This window comes from Uranotaenia lowii, unplaced genomic scaffold, assembly GCF_029784155.1.
Source record: "Uranotaenia lowii strain MFRU-FL unplaced genomic scaffold, ASM2978415v1 HiC_scaffold_114, whole genome shotgun sequence".
Classification (NCBI taxonomy): Eukaryota; Metazoa; Arthropoda; class Insecta; order Diptera; family Culicidae; genus Uranotaenia; species Uranotaenia lowii.
In genome coordinates, this window is record NW_026597122.1 from 21,988 (window position 1) to 43,027 (window position 21,040).

The window sequence follows — 21,040 nt, forward strand, 5'->3', positions numbered from 1 at the left end:
AGCATAAGTAAACAAATGGTGTCAAATTCTGCGCATTGGTAAAATCATTGTTTTGATTTGAAAAACCATTTTTTTTCTCAAATTTTTTAGCAGTCATGTTCAGAATGATTTTATCTTCCCCGTAGAGGCATTTCCAATGAGAAAATTCTGTTTAACACTGTTTCATTTGATCTTTTTGTTTTCCTAACACTTAAGCTGGACTGCTAACGGCGGCCATTTTTCAACGTTTGCTTCCTACATTTCTTTTGATTTTTTTCCATTTCTCGCGAACAATTCATCAGATTTCAAAATAATTGGAAGCATTTTGAAGATAAACAGTAACTGAAGAGTTTCAGCTTGTTTCATGGATATTCTGTTCATCACATCTTGAAATATTTCTGTTTGAATATGAAAATGCGCAGAGTTTGGAACTGCGCAGAATTAGGGCCGGTCACGGTATTTATTTATATCGAAAACAAGAGCTAATATTGCGTGAATTTTTCGGCCTTGTGTTATCGATATAAATTTTTAATCTGATTTTCAAACCCTTAGCACATTTAAGACTAATTACGAAAAAAATCGTCTTAAACTTCACGACTGATGTACCACTTTGATATAAATAACTCAAAAACTATAAAAAAAAAACAATTTTACAATATTCTGCAATGTAAAACACGACACATCTAGTTGAAATAAGTATGAAAAGTAATATTAGTTTCAGTGATTGTCGAGATGTAACACTTGAATATCGAAATTAAATTTCTTGAATTTTTACCTGTATTTATGAACTAAAACTCGTTTCCATAAGTGGGCTGACTTAAAAAAATGAACTGCATATGGCATGAGAATTTGAATTTATCTTGGTGTCTTTTTTGTAATCCAGACAATCAGAAATCTACTTAATTCAGTTATAATCTGGTTTTCGCAAAGAGTTTTGAATTAAACGACGCAAACCTAATAAGATCTAAAAAGAGAATTCTGAATTTCAATTCTTTTTCAAACTCTTTTAAAGTGATCATTTTAAATATCACCCTACTTTATCATTCACCGTTGAAAAGACAAACATTTAAGCTTACTTTTGAGAAAAGGACACTACTGAAGCTCCCTTCCCACTAACCTAGTATTAATGATAAGTACATACATTGTACATATAACTAGTCATCACAAAAGCTTACTTGTAGAAGTTTAAGATCTCGATAAATTATTGTCATTGTAATATTTATGTGCAATCCTCGTATGACCCACTCGTAATCGTGATAGAATTGGTTTTCAAGCCGAACAGGCCACTAGGCTTAAGGATATCCAGCCGGATGCTACCGTCCATTCGGCTTAGCATCCTTTCGTCCTAACGACTTTTCGGTCAAACATGCATACATGAGGGCTAATGTCAAAGTATGTCCATTGTCCAATTGGCCTAGCGACCATTCGGATTTCATTTGATCTTGCGCTTTTTCAGCCTAGTGTCGAAGTATGTCCATTCATCCTAACGACCATTCTCAGGGTGGCCACAGAACCGGGAAAACCGGGAATTGAAAATCGCACGGGAAAACCAGGGATTCAGATGCTGAAAGAGCCGTGGACACAATCTACCGAATGTATTTGGAGGGATTTAACTTAAATAACGAATCACTAGAATGTTCTCTATTTACATATATTTACACTATTTACACTAAACTTTGGAACTTAACTCTTAACATAGGAAGAAGGGAAGGAATCTCAATGGAAACTTAAATCACTTAAATTGAAAAGAATCTTAAACTTCTGGAATACGCTTCAACATCCTCGGTTGTTTTAATTTTCAGAAAAAGTTTCATATCGTCAGCATATATAAGGAATTCAATCCGTTTTAGAATTAAAGAAATGTCATTCACGAACAGTATGAAAAGAAGAAGTCCTAGATGAGACCCCTGAGGCACACCGGAGGTTACAGCTACGGGTTTGTATAATTCGTTTTTGAAGCGAACAATTTGTGTTCGATCGGTTAAGTATGATTGTATCCCATTTACCCGAAAACCATTGCCCAGAATGAATTTTTCCCAGAATGACAGATACCCGAAATCAAACCCCAGAATGAAACATTTCCCAGAAAAAAATTCCCCAGAATGCACCATTTACCAGAATTTTTTTTCCCATAATGGACAATTTCCCAGATTTTTTTTCCCCAGTATGGAACATTTCCCAGAATGGCATAAGTCCCAGATTTTTTCCTCTAGTATTTTTGTTTGTCTTTTTTCTAATGAATTTTTGTAAATTTCATATGATTCGAAATTTATTTTTTCAAAATGATTTTTTAAATGAAACTAGAACTTTGAAATTTTCCAAATAAATTTATTTTAGAACCAATATTGTGCTTTGTTTATGGTTTGGGTACTTCAATTAATTCAATGCTTACCATGGTCCTTTAAAAAACCGTTTTGATATCCGACTCCTCACGCTGCGCGTTCGAACTTGAAAGACGTTTTGTCCTTCACGCTGTCGCGTGGCGGACGGAGTTAAGGGATCATCCCTAGATTTCACGCAGACCTTGGAAGCCCCGGCAGACCTAGACCAATGTCTTAGGGCCGCCGCTTCCGACGGCGGGTCGGCAGGCACCTCGGATTTGGGAGCTTCGCGGGTTTGTGCCGCCTCGGCCCCTTCATCCTCGTTGGTTGCGGCTTTGCCGCAAAATAATAAAGTTATGAAAACCGAATTTTTTGCATCAATTCCTTCTTTTTTTAAATTTTAGTTTGTTTATTTTTTCATTTTCATTTTTCTGGGAAATGGTTCTTCTAGCAAAAAAGTTTCTGGTAAATGGTTCATTCTGATGAAAAATTTTCTGGGAAATGGTACATTCTGGCGAAAAATTTTCTGGGGAATGGTTCGTCTGGGGAATGGTTCTTTCTGGCGATTGAAATTCTGGGGATTTTTCATTCTGGGCAAAGGTTTTCGGGTAAATGGAGTACAACCGTTAAGTATAATTGAAGCCAAGAAAAAAGATTTGGATGAAAGCCAATTTTTTTAAATTTTAGAATCAAAAGGGGTATGTCGATGCGGTCAGAAGCTTTGCTGAAATCAGTATAAAGAGCCTCAACGTGAAAGCCTTGGCATATAGAATTGATTACGTATGTAACGAATTCGAGAAGATTTGATGCAGTAAAGCGCCCTTTGATGAATCCATGTTGTTCGCTGGTTACAATATTTTTTACTTGCTGATAGATTTTGTCATTGATGATTGATTCAAAGAGTTTAGGAATGCAAGATAGAATGGCTATTCCTCGGTAATTTCGTACATCTGATTTTTTTCCGGACTTGAAAATTGGAATGATTTTTTCTAAAAATTTGGCACTTTTTTATTACTTAACGACATGTTCAAAAGAAGCAGAAGAGGGTCGGTTAACTCAATGGCTAAGTTTTTAAGGAAACATGGGGGGAGACCATCCGGCTCGGCTCCTTTAGAAGCATCAAGTTTTTCAAGTCCTTCGTAAACATTATTGTAATCAATTCCATTGACTTGAATGTCACACGCTAACTCTGGAATGTGTATGAAAAGTATTCTCTATCACGGTTATTCTCAGAGAAAGATGTGATAACTTCTTGAAAAAAGGATGCAAATAAGTTACAAATTTTCAACGGATTATTTCCAATGTTCCCGCCTAGTGTCAAACAAGTCGGAAAGCTTGAATTTTTCATCCGCATTTTAGCATAGCCAAAGAATGCTTTTGGGTTTTTCGCAATGTCATTTTCAATTTTCTGATTGTATTTTTCCAAAGTGTTTTTAATACATGAGTTGAGCTGGTTGCATAAATGTATATAATGTTGATGGTTGGTTGAACTTCTATCGCCTCTGTAGGCTTTATGAGCCTTTTGCTTCCTATATTGTAAGTTTTTCAAATCTTTGTTATACCAGACAGGATGTTTGGAGTTGTAAGACCGTCTTTGAAGGTACGTAACTAGATATCAGATTAATCATCTTTATATATAAAAAGCAATTTCTGTATGTTTGTTTGTTTGTTTGTTTGTTTGTCCACTATAGGCTCAGCCGTTTTAAGAGCTAGAGAGCTGAAATATGGCATGGATGCTTATTAGGACCAGGAATGATGAAAAATGTTTTGAGAATTTCGGTTGACCCCTTCTGAAAGGGGTCGTCCATACAAGACAAATATTGTTTTTGCGTTTTTCACGTTATTTTTCGTCGGATCGTGATGAAAATTTGCAAATGGGGGTCTTGAGAGATGGGAATACGATTCCAGGTATTGAATTTTGGGTCAGGGGTCGGCAAAAGGGGTCGTCCATATGACTATTTCAATAATTTTGTGATATTGACGTGTACATCGGAATAAGCTAAAAATTTGCGCTCGGATGGTTTTGGGAACGGGAGGTCGATTGCCGGTATCAAATTTTGTGTAAGGGGCCAGCCAAAGGGGTCGACCATATTCACTGTTCAGTATTTTTGTGATACTGACGTTATCTGACCTTCAGATGAAAATTGGTAAACGAGAGTTTCAAATGACAAGCACTCGATTCCATGTATCGATCTTCGTGTAAGGGGTCGGCAAAAGGGGGTCGACCATATCAACTTTTCAATATTTTTGTGATATTGAGGTTATTTTTCATCGGATTAAGAATCATATTTGCGCTCGGACATTTTTAGGGACACGCAATCGATTGCCGGTATCATATTTTGTATAGGGGCAAGTCAAAGGGGTCGTCCATATTCAATGTTCGCTATTTTTGCGATATTGACATTTTAATACATTGGATTCAGATGAAAATTGGAACACGAGAGTTTTGAATAATGTGCAAACGATTGCAGGTATCAAATTTTGTGAATGGATCGGCAAAAGGGGTCATCCATACTACCTTTTCAATTTTTTTGTGATATTGACGTTTTTATACATCGGATTGAGATGGAAATTTGCACATATAAATTATCAAGGACGAACAATTGGTTCCAATTATCAAATTTTTGGTCAGAGGTCGGCCAAAGAGTTTTTTTTTTTGCGATATTGACGTTATTATGCAATGGATTGGTTTGAAAATTTGCACACGGGAGTTTTCAAGGAAGGGTAATCGATTTCAGAGATCAAAGTTCGGAAAAAAGACCACCGATCTGCAACGATCGAGTCGAAATTTATACACTGTTTATTGGGGTTTGAACGGTCAATTGATTTCTGATTTCAATATTTGTTTCAAACGACAAAAAAGGGGTTCTTCTTAACTGTCAAATTTGCTTTGCAATAATTACGTGAGTTTGTATCGCATCGAAACGAAAATTCACAAACGGGGGTGTTTTTGCACGGTTTGCTCAATTGATTCCTGATTTCAAATTTAGTAGCAAACGACAAAAAGTGAGTGTACCTATAACGTGTTCAACATTTTTGCAATTATTGCTTAAAAATGCATTCGGAATTGCATCTGCCAAATGCCTGTAAATTGTTATTCATTCAAACTGTTCTAACATATACTAAATTGAAAGCGAAACGGAGTTCGTATGGGAACAGCTAGTTATGTTATAAAAAGATTCCACTGCTGTATCGACATTTCCTTCATTCTTCAATATACTTGACCAGTCTATATTATTGAGTTCTTGTTTTAAAAGTTCGTAGTTCGAATTTTGATAGTATGACATTTTCTCGTACTTCCAGTCGCGAGGTTTGACACAGTAATGAATAAAGAGCGAATATTCGATCGCAGTGTGAAATACTTCATTTTTCCATAGTGAGTCTGCCTATTCATTTACACAATAGTCTTCTGTACAGTTTGTAAATAAAAGATCAAGATACGTTACTGTTCTTTACATGATTTACTTGGTTTGAGCCTAGAATAGAAGCGTTGTCAAAAATTAGTTGTAAAGTTTCGTTCTCCCCTATAACTGGGATTGAAATTGCCATAAATGTGTAGTTTTGCTTCCGGTTTTTCAGCTACTGTATTTTTTTAAGAATTTGGAAAAATAAATCAAAATAGTGAGAAGTGGCATATTCAGGTGGGAAGTACACGGAAGCGAAAATGTGCACTTCCTTTGCCAATGATGTTTTAACGAAAACATAATCAAATTCTGTGTATGTTTGCGTTGCAATTTGTTCTGCGGGGAAAAAAGATTCTATGGCAACGAGACTTTTTTTGGACAATGTTAAATTTCTACCTTTGCGGAAAACATTAAAATTTGCACCAAAAACTTCTTCGCTGTGTACGCTAGCGTCCCAGCTTGTTTCGGTAAACAGTATTACTTTAAAAGACGAGGCCAGAAGTTTCAAATTAATATTTCATCCTCACATCTTAAAATTCACATCAGTAGATAAATAAAATTTCAATCACTATCAAGCTTTCCTCTATAGGCGATGGAAGCGCTGCCGAATTTGAGTGATGGTTTTGCATTAGTGCAAGTGGGATGCAGCTAAAATTTCACCCAACTTTTGACAGATCTTAAGGGTTTTTTTAAGGAAAGAAAGAATAACTTTCCGATTCCATCGCCCATTGGCGTACTAATGTCTGTCTGTCTACCTTTCTTTCATATCTGTAAAATATTTTTCTAAAAATTTCATCACGCCGAGCATGCCATGAAAATTTGAATCATATAAAAATTCGGCGATTACAATTTTCAAACAAAATTTCTGAATGTTAAGACTGAGAGGAACTTTTTTTTTTATTTTATAAGGGATTTTAAACTTGTTTGCTTATTCATCCCGTAATTGAGAAGAACTTGGAAACGTTCAATATAAATACATATTAAAATAGCCATACATTTCTTTAAGTCTCATTGAATATTACGACCTTGAACTTACTTGTCCTGTCCATTTTCAGGTTTATGAGGCATTTTAAACACATGGTTTTTAATGTCCAAACCCGTTTGACACTTTTTTATATTTAGACAGATGTCAAATCGATAATTATTTTGATGTTTAATTTATTTTCACATTTTTTTTTAAATTGTTCACATTTTTATGAAAAATATTCTTACCATTTTTTGATACACAAGTTCTAAAATGACATGATTTAGTAATAGAAATTATTTTTTTTTTTATATTTTTAATTATTTCAGCAAACCCATCCGCATGCTGCACGCCATCAAGGGCCTCATCGGTGCGCCGCAGAACAATTTCAGGCTGTCCAAAAATGGGCGCATCGTGTACGACGAATCCCGGGAGAAATCGGTCTTTAATCGGATTCTGAAGGAGATTTTTCAACGGGATGGACGCAGCAAAGAAGAGTAAGTAAGCTGCTGTTTTGAGCTATTCGGATTCGGATTGTTGGATATGTGTTTTGAATTAATCTTTTTTTTTGTTTCTGTCCCTTTCCATTCTTTCGGGTTTAGACGGAAAACTATTTTCATGAATCTGATAAAGGAAATTCTGCTGAAGGATTTCTCCACCCAAAGTGAGCCGGACGATCGAAAGCTGCTAGCAATACGAAAGAATCGGAAAAAGGTAGGATTGAAATCCAAACCCAACCTTTTTGGGATGTTTTGAATACATTGTTGTTGGTGATAATATGGTTTTGTTTTCTTTTTCCTCTTTTTTAGAAGGACAAAAATCTAATCCATAACCGCACGTGTACTCCCATAAACGATTGTTTTCTTCCGAAAAATTGTGTTCTTAAACAAATACTAGACGTTCAACTATTTGTGAAGGTATTTTCAAAACAAATCATTATTTTGAAAACAAGTTAATTTTTTTTTAATTTTAGTCAAGCCTTGCCGATTCCAACAAATGTCGAAACCAACAAGACATGTGTTTTCCGATCCAGGCTGAGTCGCTAAGCTATGTGGATGAGCTGCATGAGAAGTATTTGGACTATATCGATCAAATTCGATGCTCAAGTATGGAAGACGATGATGACGACGACGATGGAAGAAGCTGCATGAATTCAAATCCCGGCGAAGAAGCAGGAAGGTGTTCCAGTAATTTTACCGACTTCTACCTGAGCTCAGGTGAAAAATATCAGCTAGGGGCCACAGCAATGGACTGTTCGATTATGCTAACCTTCCGAAGGTTGTCCGAACGGGAGGAAGAAAGGTCAGTACATATGGGATGAAATAAAAATTTAAAGGCCAGGTTGTTTGTGGTCCCGAGCAGGTGGTATCACGTTTCAGAGATTTAAATACCTGACTATGATTCATTCAATTGAAAGAGCTTTGATAGGTTTCCTCTCGAGCTCTCACTATATTATTTCTTAGGGGAAGTTTGATCACAAAGTGCAACATAAAAATAAAAATAAATCCTATCTTTTCGCAAGTTATGAAATCCTCATGAAAACTAATAACACTTCCAGATGATTCTCTTCAGTAGATATAATGAGTGCCCCATATCAAATTGCATCACAGTAAAACGCTGTACACATAAGCTTGGGAACCGATTCTTTTTAAAGTTTCAAACAATGAACTTCAAACTATTTGCAATGTTTTGTTACATTTACTTAATTCTAATTCAATGCCATATTCGTACAATCGTTCATCAGGCCAAGGTTGCCAAAAAAAATTCTGTGTTTTTGAGAAAAATTTTATCCAAAAATTCTGTGATGGATTTCTGTGATGCTATTCCTTTGAATTTCATAGAAAATTCATGGTAAATTGGGTCTTTTTCACATTTTTATTGGGCAAAATCAATTACCTTTACTATTCTTATCATACTTTTCTAATTCACAGTAAGAAATCTAAATTTCGATACTGTCAAAAAAAATTATAATTTCGGAAATTCATTCTAAATTTAAAAATTTTGTGAAATCTGTGGAAATTCCAAGATTCTGTGTTCTGTGACACAGATTCTGTGATGAAAATTCGTTAAAAATTCTGTGAATTTACAGATTTTTCTGTGATTTCGGCAACCTTGCATCAGGCCCAGATATACCTAAAAGAATTTGTACAACATATGAAAGCAGCTTCTTCAAGACAGAAATCCACTTCTTTGTCATTGCGGTTTCTTTTATTCATATTCAAAGTTTTTCCAAAGCCAAAACTAAACTGATTCAATTCTATTCTTTTAGATTGCCAGCAAGTGCTCGATCGCACATAGTCAGTCTCGAATCGATGAGATTCCTGGTGAACGTGACCATCACCGATCTCGATGCCAAATCGCCAAATCATCACAAGAAGTACGTAGACCAGCTGCGGGATTCCGTCGGTGCGTACCGGGACTTTATGATTCGTCTTAGACGATGAATATCTATAGACACAGGAACACCATGGAACCGGAAAAACATGTATTTTAATAGATAGAGTAATTTATAGGTATTAATAATATTTATTCTAGTGATTTAATAGGAGCTTTTATCGGTATCGGGAGGAATAAATGTAATTTTTAAAAAAATCGATCTTAAGTTTTGCCTTAAGTTTTTTTGAAACTATTTTTTTTTGTTTTTCATGTACTAATCTGACGTCACGCATCGATCAAAAATACTAGATTTTGTATAAGTTGCACAATTAGGGCCAATTTTTTCGCTGGTTTTTTGTTTTTTTTTCATAAATTTTATCAGTAATAAACGTAATAGTTTAAGTCTATATGCTTTAAATTAAATTGTTCTCGATACCGTTAAATATTTTAATCGTTTTTATGTCAAATAATCCGGGAAATGCGAACCATTTTAGCAACAAAACCTATAGCAAAGGTGTAAGGAGTATTTATGATATTTATTAACGTGTGTAATTATAAGCTTCAAAAGAACTGAGTGTTATGTTAGGAAAAATTCTGGATAAAACAAAATCATACTTGACGAGGTTAAAATAGCTTACACCAACTAAAGGAATTTTAGATAAAGAGATTAAATAATAAAGTTTAGAAAACAAAAATTTAAAACAAGAGCAAGAAGGTCCTTAATTTTATTGAAAAATTAAAATAAATTGTTACTGACTCTATTCAATACATAGAAGTGAATAATTGGAAATAAAGTTATCTATGTTTGTATTGAAAATTGTTTTTTAATTGTATCACTCGTCTTATTGTGGTGTCAGCTAACCGACATAACGTTGCTCAACTTAACCTAAGCAAAACTATTCACCTCGTCTAGTAATTGCTTTTACGTTTTAATGCACCATCTAATCATTTCCTCACCCTAAAAGTGTCTTTGTACCGCTAGTTTTTTATGTTTTTCCTGTATATTTTTTGACTTGCAACGAAGAATAAGGGCCTTCAATGAAAAATCAACATCATTTTTGTTTCTTCTGTGGAACCGATCCTGCTTATGGTTTTTGTGCCACTTTATCAGTTCCATAAAAGAAATTTTCCGCTTAACAACTTGTAGGGATGAGATGAAGGATATGCAGAAAACAAATCATATTTAATTAAAAAAAAAGTAATAGTTGTATTTGGCAACACTAAAGATAAATAAAGAAAAATAAATTTCAGTGGCAACGTTTGTTATTTTAGTCACACTAGGCAAACAAACAAAACAAAGTCAATCGATCCACAGACAAAATTGATCTATTCTTGTGAGCGACAGACGTGTCAAAGTGAACCTCTGAATCAGGCCCGTGCGAAGGACCCGTCCATGCGGGGGGGAGGGGGGGGGGGGTTCAAAATTCAAATTTAGATAAAAATAATAACAATAAAAAAAATAAACAATAAAAAAGGAAAGGGATTTCTTACACCGTTTCTCACTCATGATTAACACACAAACTAAATAAAGGACGGATGAAAAAAACAAAATTTTCGAAACATATTACAATGAAAGTTTCAAATTTTCGATAAGTCATGAAAGTAAGAAAGAAATTTGTTCCAAAAGAATGTCTTAGCAAATTTAAAATAAACATTTCCAAAATACAGAGTTAAAAACAAATCTGAAATCTGGGGCAAAACTTACCATTATCAGTTGTTAGGAAAATGATAATAGTTGTAATAGTAGTAATAACGTGAATGACGAAAAAACTGATAAAAAATTCAAAATAAGGAGTTCAAAGTTTTGTTATTTATATTGAAAGCACCAATCAAAGTTAGTTAACACTGCGTATTTTTAATTAGCTTTAAAGTTACTTCTTCGAACAATTTTTCAAACTTTTAAGAATAATTTAAAAAAAATTATCGATCCAAAAAACAAGATTTCATATAAAAAATATTATTAAAAAGTTTTTAAATTTTCAATCGCAGGTTTTTAGCTTTAAATTATAAGCTCTGACTATTTTGTCACTTTTGATTGAAGTATTGGCTTCTAGGAAGAACAGAAGGTGGAAACTATGTTTTCTAATTAAAAATTTGAAGTTAAAGACTAATGTTTCAAGAAAACGAAAATTAAGAATTAAAAATCAAGGACAAATTTGTTAAAAATATTTCTAAAAATTTAAGAATTCTGACAATAAAATTCGGCAAGTTAATAATAAAATTGTAAAAAGCTGTACTATAAAATTCTGTAAATTTATTCGAAAATGAAAACAAAATCTGAAATGATAAAGAGTTTAAAAATGTATCAGTTTTAAGTGAAATCAAACATAACTGATAACTGATTAACTAACAAACCTACATTTATGAAAAATCTGATTCTGATTCTTCATCCAATTAAGGAAAAATATTTTGATGATAATGATGCATAATCTAATAAGTAAAATACATCAGTAAAAAAATTAAAACCATAACATTACAAGTATCTTTGACATTACAGCAGAAAGTTTAAAAAAAAATTGATTTTGTTTAAAGTTGATAATTCATATAAAGCTTTTATTTTTAAATAATATGTTTTTATTTGAGCTTTTGTAAAAAAAAAGTGCAAAAATTTGTCTAATGATTTTAACTTATTTTGAAAAGTCATTTCAATAACAAAAGTTGATAGAAATAATTACATATTTAGATTCGGGCCACCCTAATTAGTTAAAATAACTGTTTAAATTCATTGCACCAAATGTAAATTTTGTGGCTTTTTGTAAATTATTAAAACCCTTTTTGGAAGAACAAAAACCACGAAATAAAATTGAGCCTGGAATTGGTTTTTTAAGAATATTTTATATCAACACAACTAATGACATAAACATTTTTTTAAATGAAAAAATGGTTCGTTTCAAACTCTGTTCTTATTTAGTTGCACTTCTTAATAAAAACCCATTCAAAAGACAAGGTAGGGTTTGTTTATATCAAATTTTGAGTTTTAATACAAAAGGTTGATTGAACTGAAAATTGAAATCTACAATCAAAGTTAGTTTCAGTTCGTGAACGGAAAATAGTGCTCTAGATCGAAATGCCTCAAGCCAAAGGTGATTTATGTCGAAATTCCGCAGGAGGCAAAAAAAAATTCTGACTTGCTTGTTGACACTTATTTTCAAATACATTGCAAGATCAAGTAATCTTCCGATACTACGGTGGAAATATTTTCTTGGAAAAAATCTTCATGGGGGGGGGGGGGTTTAACCCCTAACCCCCCCCCCCCATTCGCACGGCCTTGCTCTGAATTGAGATTCGTAAAATCACGACACAACTTTGTCCAAGACCATAACTTCGTATCTTACTAAAAAAAGTATTAGGTGTTGAATGTGGGTATGTCTGTTGGCATTAAACAATAATAAATTCAATTGACACCACTGCTGGATGCCTAGCATGGTATTGCATGACTACTTTACATGCAATACTTCGCGAGGCTCAAGCATTGATGTCAATTGAATTTATTGTTTATCAATGTGAAAAGACCTACCCTGTTAAACAGATTTTTTTTTTTTTTTTGTGATGGTCCCATGAGCCCCATTTGGGTCCTCCCTCCACCCCATACGCATCTTTTGAAGTGGGAGGGACAATTTATCCTTTGGATATTTGATCATACACTAATGACTTTTTTGTCTAATAAGATACGTAGTTACGGTCTTCAACAAAGTTGTTCAACTGAAAATATCCTTAAGAGAATTTATCATTGGCGCAAAAATCATCAGCATACTCGGTTCCACAGAAGAGAAAAAAGTTGATTTTTCAGTACAAAATATCCATTTTTCCATACAAAAATGGAAGTTCGAATTTACTCATGTAAACGTTTCTTAAAAATTCTGCAAAAAATCATGGATAAGTTTTGAATCAAAACAAAGCTTTTTAGACCCCATGGTTTGAGAAATTCAAAAATGACCCCAAATCGACTCAGTCTAATGCGCAGAGTTATTGTAGTGATAACCCGATCAGAAGAGAAAAACTAAATTATATCAAGATGAGATATTTTGATATTCAATTTTTTCCTATCTGGATGAGTTATAATTTAGTACTCGTAGGATGTTAAAATATCTCAAATTATATCAAAAAATCTATACGATCATAGCTAAATTATATTAATTTTAGATATGCTCCTTTCAAGATTATATCTCGTTGAGATAGCATAATTTGATATTGGGCAGAACAAAACCTATCAAAATTATAACTTATCAAGATATGAGTGCTTCCAGAAAATTACTAGTGGAATGTCAATAAACCATATTATTTGCTAAAACCATGTTCCATTTTTGGTTTCCTAAAAATTGGATCCAATTTTAAGGATCTGTTGAGTGAAACTCATTAATGTACGGTTTGGGCCGTTGACTTCGATGTCCGTGTTTCAGAAAAAGTTGCACATATATCAAAATAAGATATAATCATTTTATTTTGGGACAACCTGAAAAAATTCTTTATCATTGAAAATTATCTCAACCCCATTCAAGTCTGTCAATCAGAATAAGATATAATTCAGATTGGAGAAACTTAAAATCTAAATTTTTCAGTACTTAATTATAACTGAATCAGATGTAAATATCTTGGTGAGATACGTTTGAGTTATTATTTTGATATGCTCTCCTGATCGGGAATGCTAGGTTTTCAGATGTTCTTAAGAAAATTCGTCGCCGGTCTGTAAGACATCAAGAAACCCAGCAGCAAGTGGCAACGATAGTTAACATCACCAAGCAAATCGAAGTTTTGCAGCAATTCATCTCGGATCAATTCGACCAATTCAAAGCCGAACTAAACTTCATGAAGGAGGACATCGATCAAATTAGGTAGGACATGGATGAATGGAAGATTAAACACGATTAATTAGCTCAGAAGGTTGATCGCATGGAACTTGATTATGATTGATAAGCTGTGACGATCAACGCTGAATAAAAATGTCGTTATTTTGGGGATTCCGAAAGTTGAAAATGGAGATGTGAAAAACACTATCAATAAATTATTCAAAGTATTGGAGTCCCATCAGAATGGTAATAATTCGGTTTTATACGCCAAACGTCTCGATAACGAATACACTTCTTCTGCTGATAGATTACTAACATTTGACACAAAAGAAAATAATGAAGAGCTGTTAGACAAAAAAAGCTTCACGGACCGCTTTTAGTTTCAGCCATATTCAAGGATAACACCATGGAAACTAGGAAAATAACGATTCGAGACGAGGTTATATCTTACGGGAGGGAATTCTACAGGAAGCAAAGGATTTCCAAACCAAGTTGGAGATGAAATACGTGTGGCCCGGCCGAGATGGAAAAATACTAATGAAGCACATGGAAAGTTCAGAGCCGATTGTAATTTCTACAACAAATCAGTTGCAAAAGTTGCAGAACAACGTTCATTGAATATGTCTTTGGAATGATCTGGTGAACCGAATCCAAAGCGCCATCAAAGAGCTGCGCAGTAAAGATAATTAGATATCAGTCGGTGTTCCACAAGGTAGCAACTTGGGACCACTGTAATTTTCAATTTACATCAATAACCTGCCCAAGCTTGGACTTTGTGGGAAATCTCGTCTTTTTGCGGATGATACCTCCATGTTTTTTTTCCTTGTTGCGTTCCTACCACTGCGACCAGATGTTAGATCTTTTGTGGTTTGTCCCCTGTTTAATGTGGTTAATCAAGATAGATCACTCTGATTGATTTCAACAGTGTTACTTTCTTGTTGTTTAGCATTTTCCCAATCTCCATGTTATATGTTGGTGAAAATCCAGAACAGTATGAAAACTGATCTAAATACATTGGGAAACTATTTCGCAGAAAATCTACTTTCGTTAAACCTATAATAAAATTTTTTATTCCAATATGCCAATCATTACAGTATTATATGAACTTCGGAATGCCATATTTTCATAGCAATTGCAAATTTTTTTAAAAGGTAAAAAAATGATCGAAAATAACGAACAGACGTACAACTAGCCCACGAAACTTGTGTTAATTTCCAACGAACGTTATGAACTAATTTTTGTTTTTTGGCTGGGCCACCAGATGTCTTCAAACACATTAAAGAGAACTGTCAAAACCAAACTGAGAAAAAAAAAACAAAATTTTGGTCAATTTTGAACCGGTCGTATGAACTTTTTGGCATGTTTCAAGCATATTGCTCTTCAAGTATCGTAATACTTTCGTCTGATTGCATAATGCTTGTTAATCGCTATTTCATTCAAGCATGAAGTGCTAAACTTTGGACAATGGGATGCAAAAGTGATACTTGAATCAATGTCTAGAAACAGTTAATTCTGACGGGTAAGACTGTTCGCCAAGAATGTTCCTAATTGACTGGATATAGCCTATTCGTCCTCTGACGATAACCATTTAAGAAGTGCAAACACTTATTGTAAAACTGTTAGGTGGTTATTTCGTCTGCTTCAGTAGTGCAAAATTGAAGAAATGAATAAAAGTTTATCACCACTTACAAACTAAGGTGAACGCAAAGTAATACAAACTGACCCACAAAATAAGAATAGAAAAAAGGCAAGGCTACAAAAATTGGTTTTAAAGCTGTAGTTTTTATGTTTGAAATTAAATTTTAAAACTTGTATAAACAACTCATTCAATTTTTTTTTATTTCGTTTGATTATTGGCGATGGGCGCGCTCGCAATCCCGGTATACGATTTCTCATGTGTTAAACAGAGAAAGCAATAGCCTTCACTCCAATTTCACTCCGATTAGCTGATTAATCACGTTCTTTTATTTATTGAATAAGAATATAGACTATATTTTAGGAGGTACCAACGGCTCAACTTGCTAGAGAAGCTGGCCGCCTCAAGCTAGAGATATTGGGACTGAGCGAAGTCCGTTGGCCTAACACTGGAGAACACAAGACACAGTCTGGGCAAGTACTGCTTTACTCTGGCATACGAGGAGAACACGCTATTCGGGAACGAGGAGTTGGTTTCCTATTAAGCCCGCAGGCCCATGCGGCCCTCATAAGATGGGAACCGATAAACGAACGAATAATCGTAGCCAGATTCAGAACACGGGTTAGAAACCTTACAATGGTCCAGTGTTATGCGCCAACTGACGTTGCCGACTTGCAGGAGAAAGAGCAGTTTTACAGTCAACTGAACAGCGTGGTAGAGAGAATTCCGAAGGGTGACATTCAAATCCATTTGGGCGACTTCAACGCAAAGATTTGCTCCGATAATCAGGACCTTGAGCGCATCATGGGGCGCCATGGCCTAGGACAGATGAGCGAAAACGAAGAGCTGTTTGTAGAATTTTGTGGCAACAACAACATGGTGATCGGTGGATCGCTCTTTCCCCATCGACCAGCACATAAGGTCACTTGGGTATCCCGAGATGGCCGAACAGAAAATCAAATTGACCACATCTGCATCAGCCGAAAATGGAGAAGGAGCCTTCTTGATGTCCGCAACAAACGAAGCGCAGACATTGCATCTGACCATCACCTCGTCATTGGCGAGATACGACTGAGAGTTGCGCGTGTCCAACGGCGAGAGGAGAAAGTCGGGTGTCGATACGACGTCCGCCGGTTGGAGAATCCAGAGGTGAAAAGGGCATACGTTGAACAGCTAGAATCCCGAGCCTCGGAGTTGCCGACAGACGGAACAGTCGAAGAACAGTGGTGTGGAATCAAGAATGCCTTTATCACGACGAGCCATGGTACTCTCGGTAAAGTTTGTGGAAGACGAAGTGAATGGATGTCGGATGAAACCTGGAGGATGATCGATGATCGGAGAAAGGCGAAAGTCGGAATTGAGCAGGCATGTACCGGGTCAGCCAAAGCAGCCGCCCGCTTACGATATGCGGAGCTGGAAAAGGCAGTTAAACGAGCTTGTAGACGAGACAAGAGAGCCTGGACAAACTCCCTAGCCGAAGAAGGAGAAAGAGCCGCCGCCATTGGAGATATCCGATTATTATATGATATATCTCGCCACCTTAGTGGTGCAAGGACTAATGCAATAATGCCGCTGAAAGACTAAGCAGGTCAGCTGCTGACAGATCGAACAGATCAGCTCAAGCGTTGGACTGAGCATTTTGAAAAACTTCCGAGTTACAAATAACAATGGCCAACAGAACCCGCAGCTCGAGGCGCCCACAGTAAGTTGCATAAATGGCGTCAACTCGGAAGCGCCCTCGCTGGCTGAAATAGAAGCGGCAATCAAGGACATGAAACCCAACAAAGCGCCTGGAATCGATTGCATTCCTGCTGAAATGCTCAAAGCCGACCCTGCCTTGTCAGCACAAATGTTGCACCGTCTTTTCGCTGACATCTGGGATACTGCAACATTCCCGGCCGATTGGATGCAAGGTATCCTCGTAAAGGTCCCGAAGAAAGGAGACCTGACAGAGTGCGGTAACTGGCGAGGCATAACGTTGATCTGTACAACCCTCAAAGTACTCTGCAAAGTGATCCTCCGACGGCAACAAGCTGGATTCCGATCCGGACGATCATGTGTCGACCACATCACAACGCTACGAATCATACTGGAACAAATCAACGAATACCAGGACTCTCTTCTACTGGTGTTCGTTGATTTCGAAAAAGCATTTGACCGACTGAACCACGAAAACATCTGGGCTGCTCTTAGACGACGAGGGGTCCCAGAGAAACTAGTCCATTTCATCGAATCACAGTACGAGGCATTTTCGTGCAAGGTCTTGCACGATGGTGTCTTGTCCGAACCAATCCCGGTAACTGCTGGAGTGAAACAAGGATGTATTTTGTCACCGCTGCTTTTTCTCATCGTAATAGATGAGATCTTGACTGGATCGATAGACTGTAGACCAAACCGAGGATTACCGTGGAATCCTTCAACCATGGAGCAACTGAACGACGTTGACCTGGCAGACGATATTGTTTTGCTCGCCCAAACACAACAAGACATGCAGAGCAAACTCGACGACCTCACCGAAAGCTCCAAGCGAAAATTATCCATTACAAGATTCGGAACTCTAGCGAAAATCGACGCACAAAATCAAAAAGCGCCACCTTCAAATGCTGCGGCAGAAATGCAACTATTTAGTAAAACACGCTAAGGAAAAAAAACAATTTATATTACACGGTCGGAAATAACTAGCAGTTTGAGGGTTCATTTGCACGACAAACACACTGAGGTCTTTCTCTACGTGGTCTTAGCTCTCCAGAATTAGCACGATTTTTCGGTATCAGAGTCTTCAATCGCTATTCAAAGCTTTTTTCCTTGGAGGCTGTTCAGATACCACTTGGACAAAAAAATGAGATTTTAGACCCCCTCCTCCCCCTCCGTGAACAAGCGTGGAAATTTCGCAAACCCCTACCTCCGTCCCCGGATGTGCACGTGAATAGATTTGATTTTATTTTTTCAAATCTTATTTAAGAGTTAGAAAATACTATATTTTTTGTTATTGAAATGGCTGATTTGAAAAAAAAAACGAATTAGCACTTCCTGATATAAAATAATTTTAAAAGTTTTAAATTTCTTAATTATCATATTTATCACATGTTTTCAAGTGGCTACTAGTTGTTTAAACTTAAACTGGAGAACTTTGCAAAATCTGTTATACATATATCATAAATCAGGATCCCAATCAAAATAAATACTTGGTCATGTCATCAAAACCCTCCTCAGCACTGTTCCGTGGAATTTGGAATCAATGATTCGGCTCAACGAGATATGCAATACAAATTAGTTATCTGTTTTAATTGATGATTATTTTTATTATTGAGGAATCTGAATGCGCAAAAACGAGTGAGGTTCTCAATTAAATTGAGTCAGTGGCATAGCTCTTCTTCAAAAATTGGTGAACGTGTGTCAGAGTGCATTTTGCAAATGTATTCCAAAATTGAACAAAAGCATATTAGAGTGCATTTTAAGCCCCCCGGAACGAGGGGCACAAGTGAAAAATTCAATTATTGAGAAATGTTGACCTTTTCTGTCAGTAGATGGTGTTAAGGTTTGTTAAAAGATTGTCCGTTGGCATTTATATGCAAAATTTCAAGAGCTCGGTATCTTTGTATATATTATTTTTGCTCCAAGGCAGCAGGTCTCAAAATCAATGTCGGAAAGAGCAAGTCGATGGAAATCAACACAGAAAATCGTTCCAATTTCGTGGTAGCTGGACAACAGGTTGAGACCGTGGAGTGCTTCCAGTATTTTGGTAGCCAGATTACGCCTGATGGTGGTACCAAGAAGGACATCGAAACCCGTATCAGAAAAGCCCGATTTGCGTTTGCGAGTCTCCGAAACATCTGGCGGTCACGCTAGATCTCTCTACGAACTAAGATCCGAATCTTCAACTCAAACGTCAAATCCGTATTGCTGTACGGGTGTGAAACTTGGTGCACATATGCGGTGACGACGCGAAAACTGCAAGTTTTTGTGAATCGCTGCCTGCGGAACATCATCCGCGCTTGGTGGCCTGGCAACTGGATCTCAAACGTTGAACTTCATCGCCGGTGTCATCAAAAGACGCTAGAAATCGAGATTCGGGAACGTAAGTGGAGATGGATTGGGCACACGCTGCGAAGAGATGAAAACGAGATTTGCAGAGAGGCGCTTGACTGGAATCCAGATGGGCATCGAAGAAGAGGCAGGCCCAAAAGCTCGTGGCGGCGAAGTCTAGCCGCTGAAATCCGCACAGTTGACGAGAACCTTGGCTGGCAGCAAGTGAAGACGCTGGCTCCGGATCGCCAGCAGTGGAGATCTTTTATCTCAGCCCTATGCTTCGGTCAATCGGCGCCGGACCCTTAGGTAGGTAGGTAGTTATCAACGAAAAAAGCATATGTTTTGAATATGAAATATTTTCTCAACAATCAAAAAAAATGTTAAGAATGTCCTTCTAGTGAGATTCTTTATTGAATTTTCATTCCAATTTCTATATAGATTAGAAATCCAAATTTAAACTTTTCTTACTAAAGTTTTCTACGATTTATTTTGATATACTTTTATTTTAAAATTTTCACCCTGAGATAAATATTCTGAATTCAATCATTTTCCAATTGATAATTCTGTTTATGTTTTCAATACAGATAGAGATTAAATTTATTAACAAGTCTGGTTCTAAACTCTTCTGATTTTTATAAAAATTACTGATTTTGTGTTTTTAACATATAAATAATCTACATTCTATTTTTATGTTTTAAAATTTACTTTTTGTCACATTATATTACTATTTGAAAAAAAAAATTCTTTTTCCTATATTTGAAAATAAATTAAAAATCCGCATCACATCTTTAAAGTTTGAACACATTACTTAAAAACGATTTTTTTGTGTTTATGAGTATGAAAATGAAATTTTTTTTTATTTTGAATTGAAATTTTTTAATTCCTTCTTTGATTCTGATTGTTACTTTGTTTCTCAATTTTGTATATGAATTGAATTTAAACTTAATATCTCAAATATTGATTTGAAGATATTTTTTTTAATTTAGGACACTGTGTAGTTCTGAAAAAAATATCTGGGGTTGGAATTATACTCTTGAACTCTTATATCCGTATCTCCATAGAAATTGATTTTTTATTTTGTTTTTTTTTTTCAAATTTTTGATTCCAAGTCTAAAATCCTAATGTTTCTTCCCAATTGTTATGAGGGAAATATTTATCCTGCTTTCTATGGAACAGATACCTATCAACGATTGAATAAAAATATTTTAATATCAATCTTTGATTTTTTTCAAAACTAGAAAATTATAGTTGCTGCTAGCTCTTTTATTTTCGATTAGTTGGCATATAAAAAAATGTTTCGTAGGGGCTCCCCGAAAAAAAGTGGCTCCCCTTGGCTTAATCCAGCCCTGTTTACATGGAACACATCATTTTTTGTGTGTTTATACTGTCGTCACATGAAGTCTCAATTTTTTTTTTAATTATTTTATTTATGATTTTCAGAAACAAAATCAATATGTAAAGAAAAATAAAGAGTAGATACCTACAATTATAAAAACATAAAGGTTACCAAAAAAAATTTGAACCGACTGAACTGCTTTCAATTC

General features: G+C 35.6%; 1 protein-coding gene across 1 annotated transcript in view; it reads left to right on the forward strand.

Moving 5' to 3' along the window:
• The window catches only part of LOC129759147 (inositol-pentakisphosphate 2-kinase-like), a 31,764-nt gene extending 21,981 nt beyond the window's left edge, over positions 1-9,783 (forward strand). Inside the window, exons 5-9 of the mRNA XM_055756559.1 lie at positions 6,998-7,165; positions 7,271-7,382; positions 7,478-7,585; positions 7,642-7,970; positions 8,938-9,783. Coding sequence (XP_055612534.1) covers positions 6,998-7,165; positions 7,271-7,382; positions 7,478-7,585; positions 7,642-7,970; positions 8,938-9,112 — 892 coding nt within the window. The 3' untranslated portion in view covers positions 9,113-9,783. The remainder of the gene's footprint in view (positions 1-6,997; positions 7,166-7,270; positions 7,383-7,477; positions 7,586-7,641; positions 7,971-8,937) is intronic.
• The last annotated feature ends 11,257 nt before the right edge of the window (positions 9,784-21,040 follow it).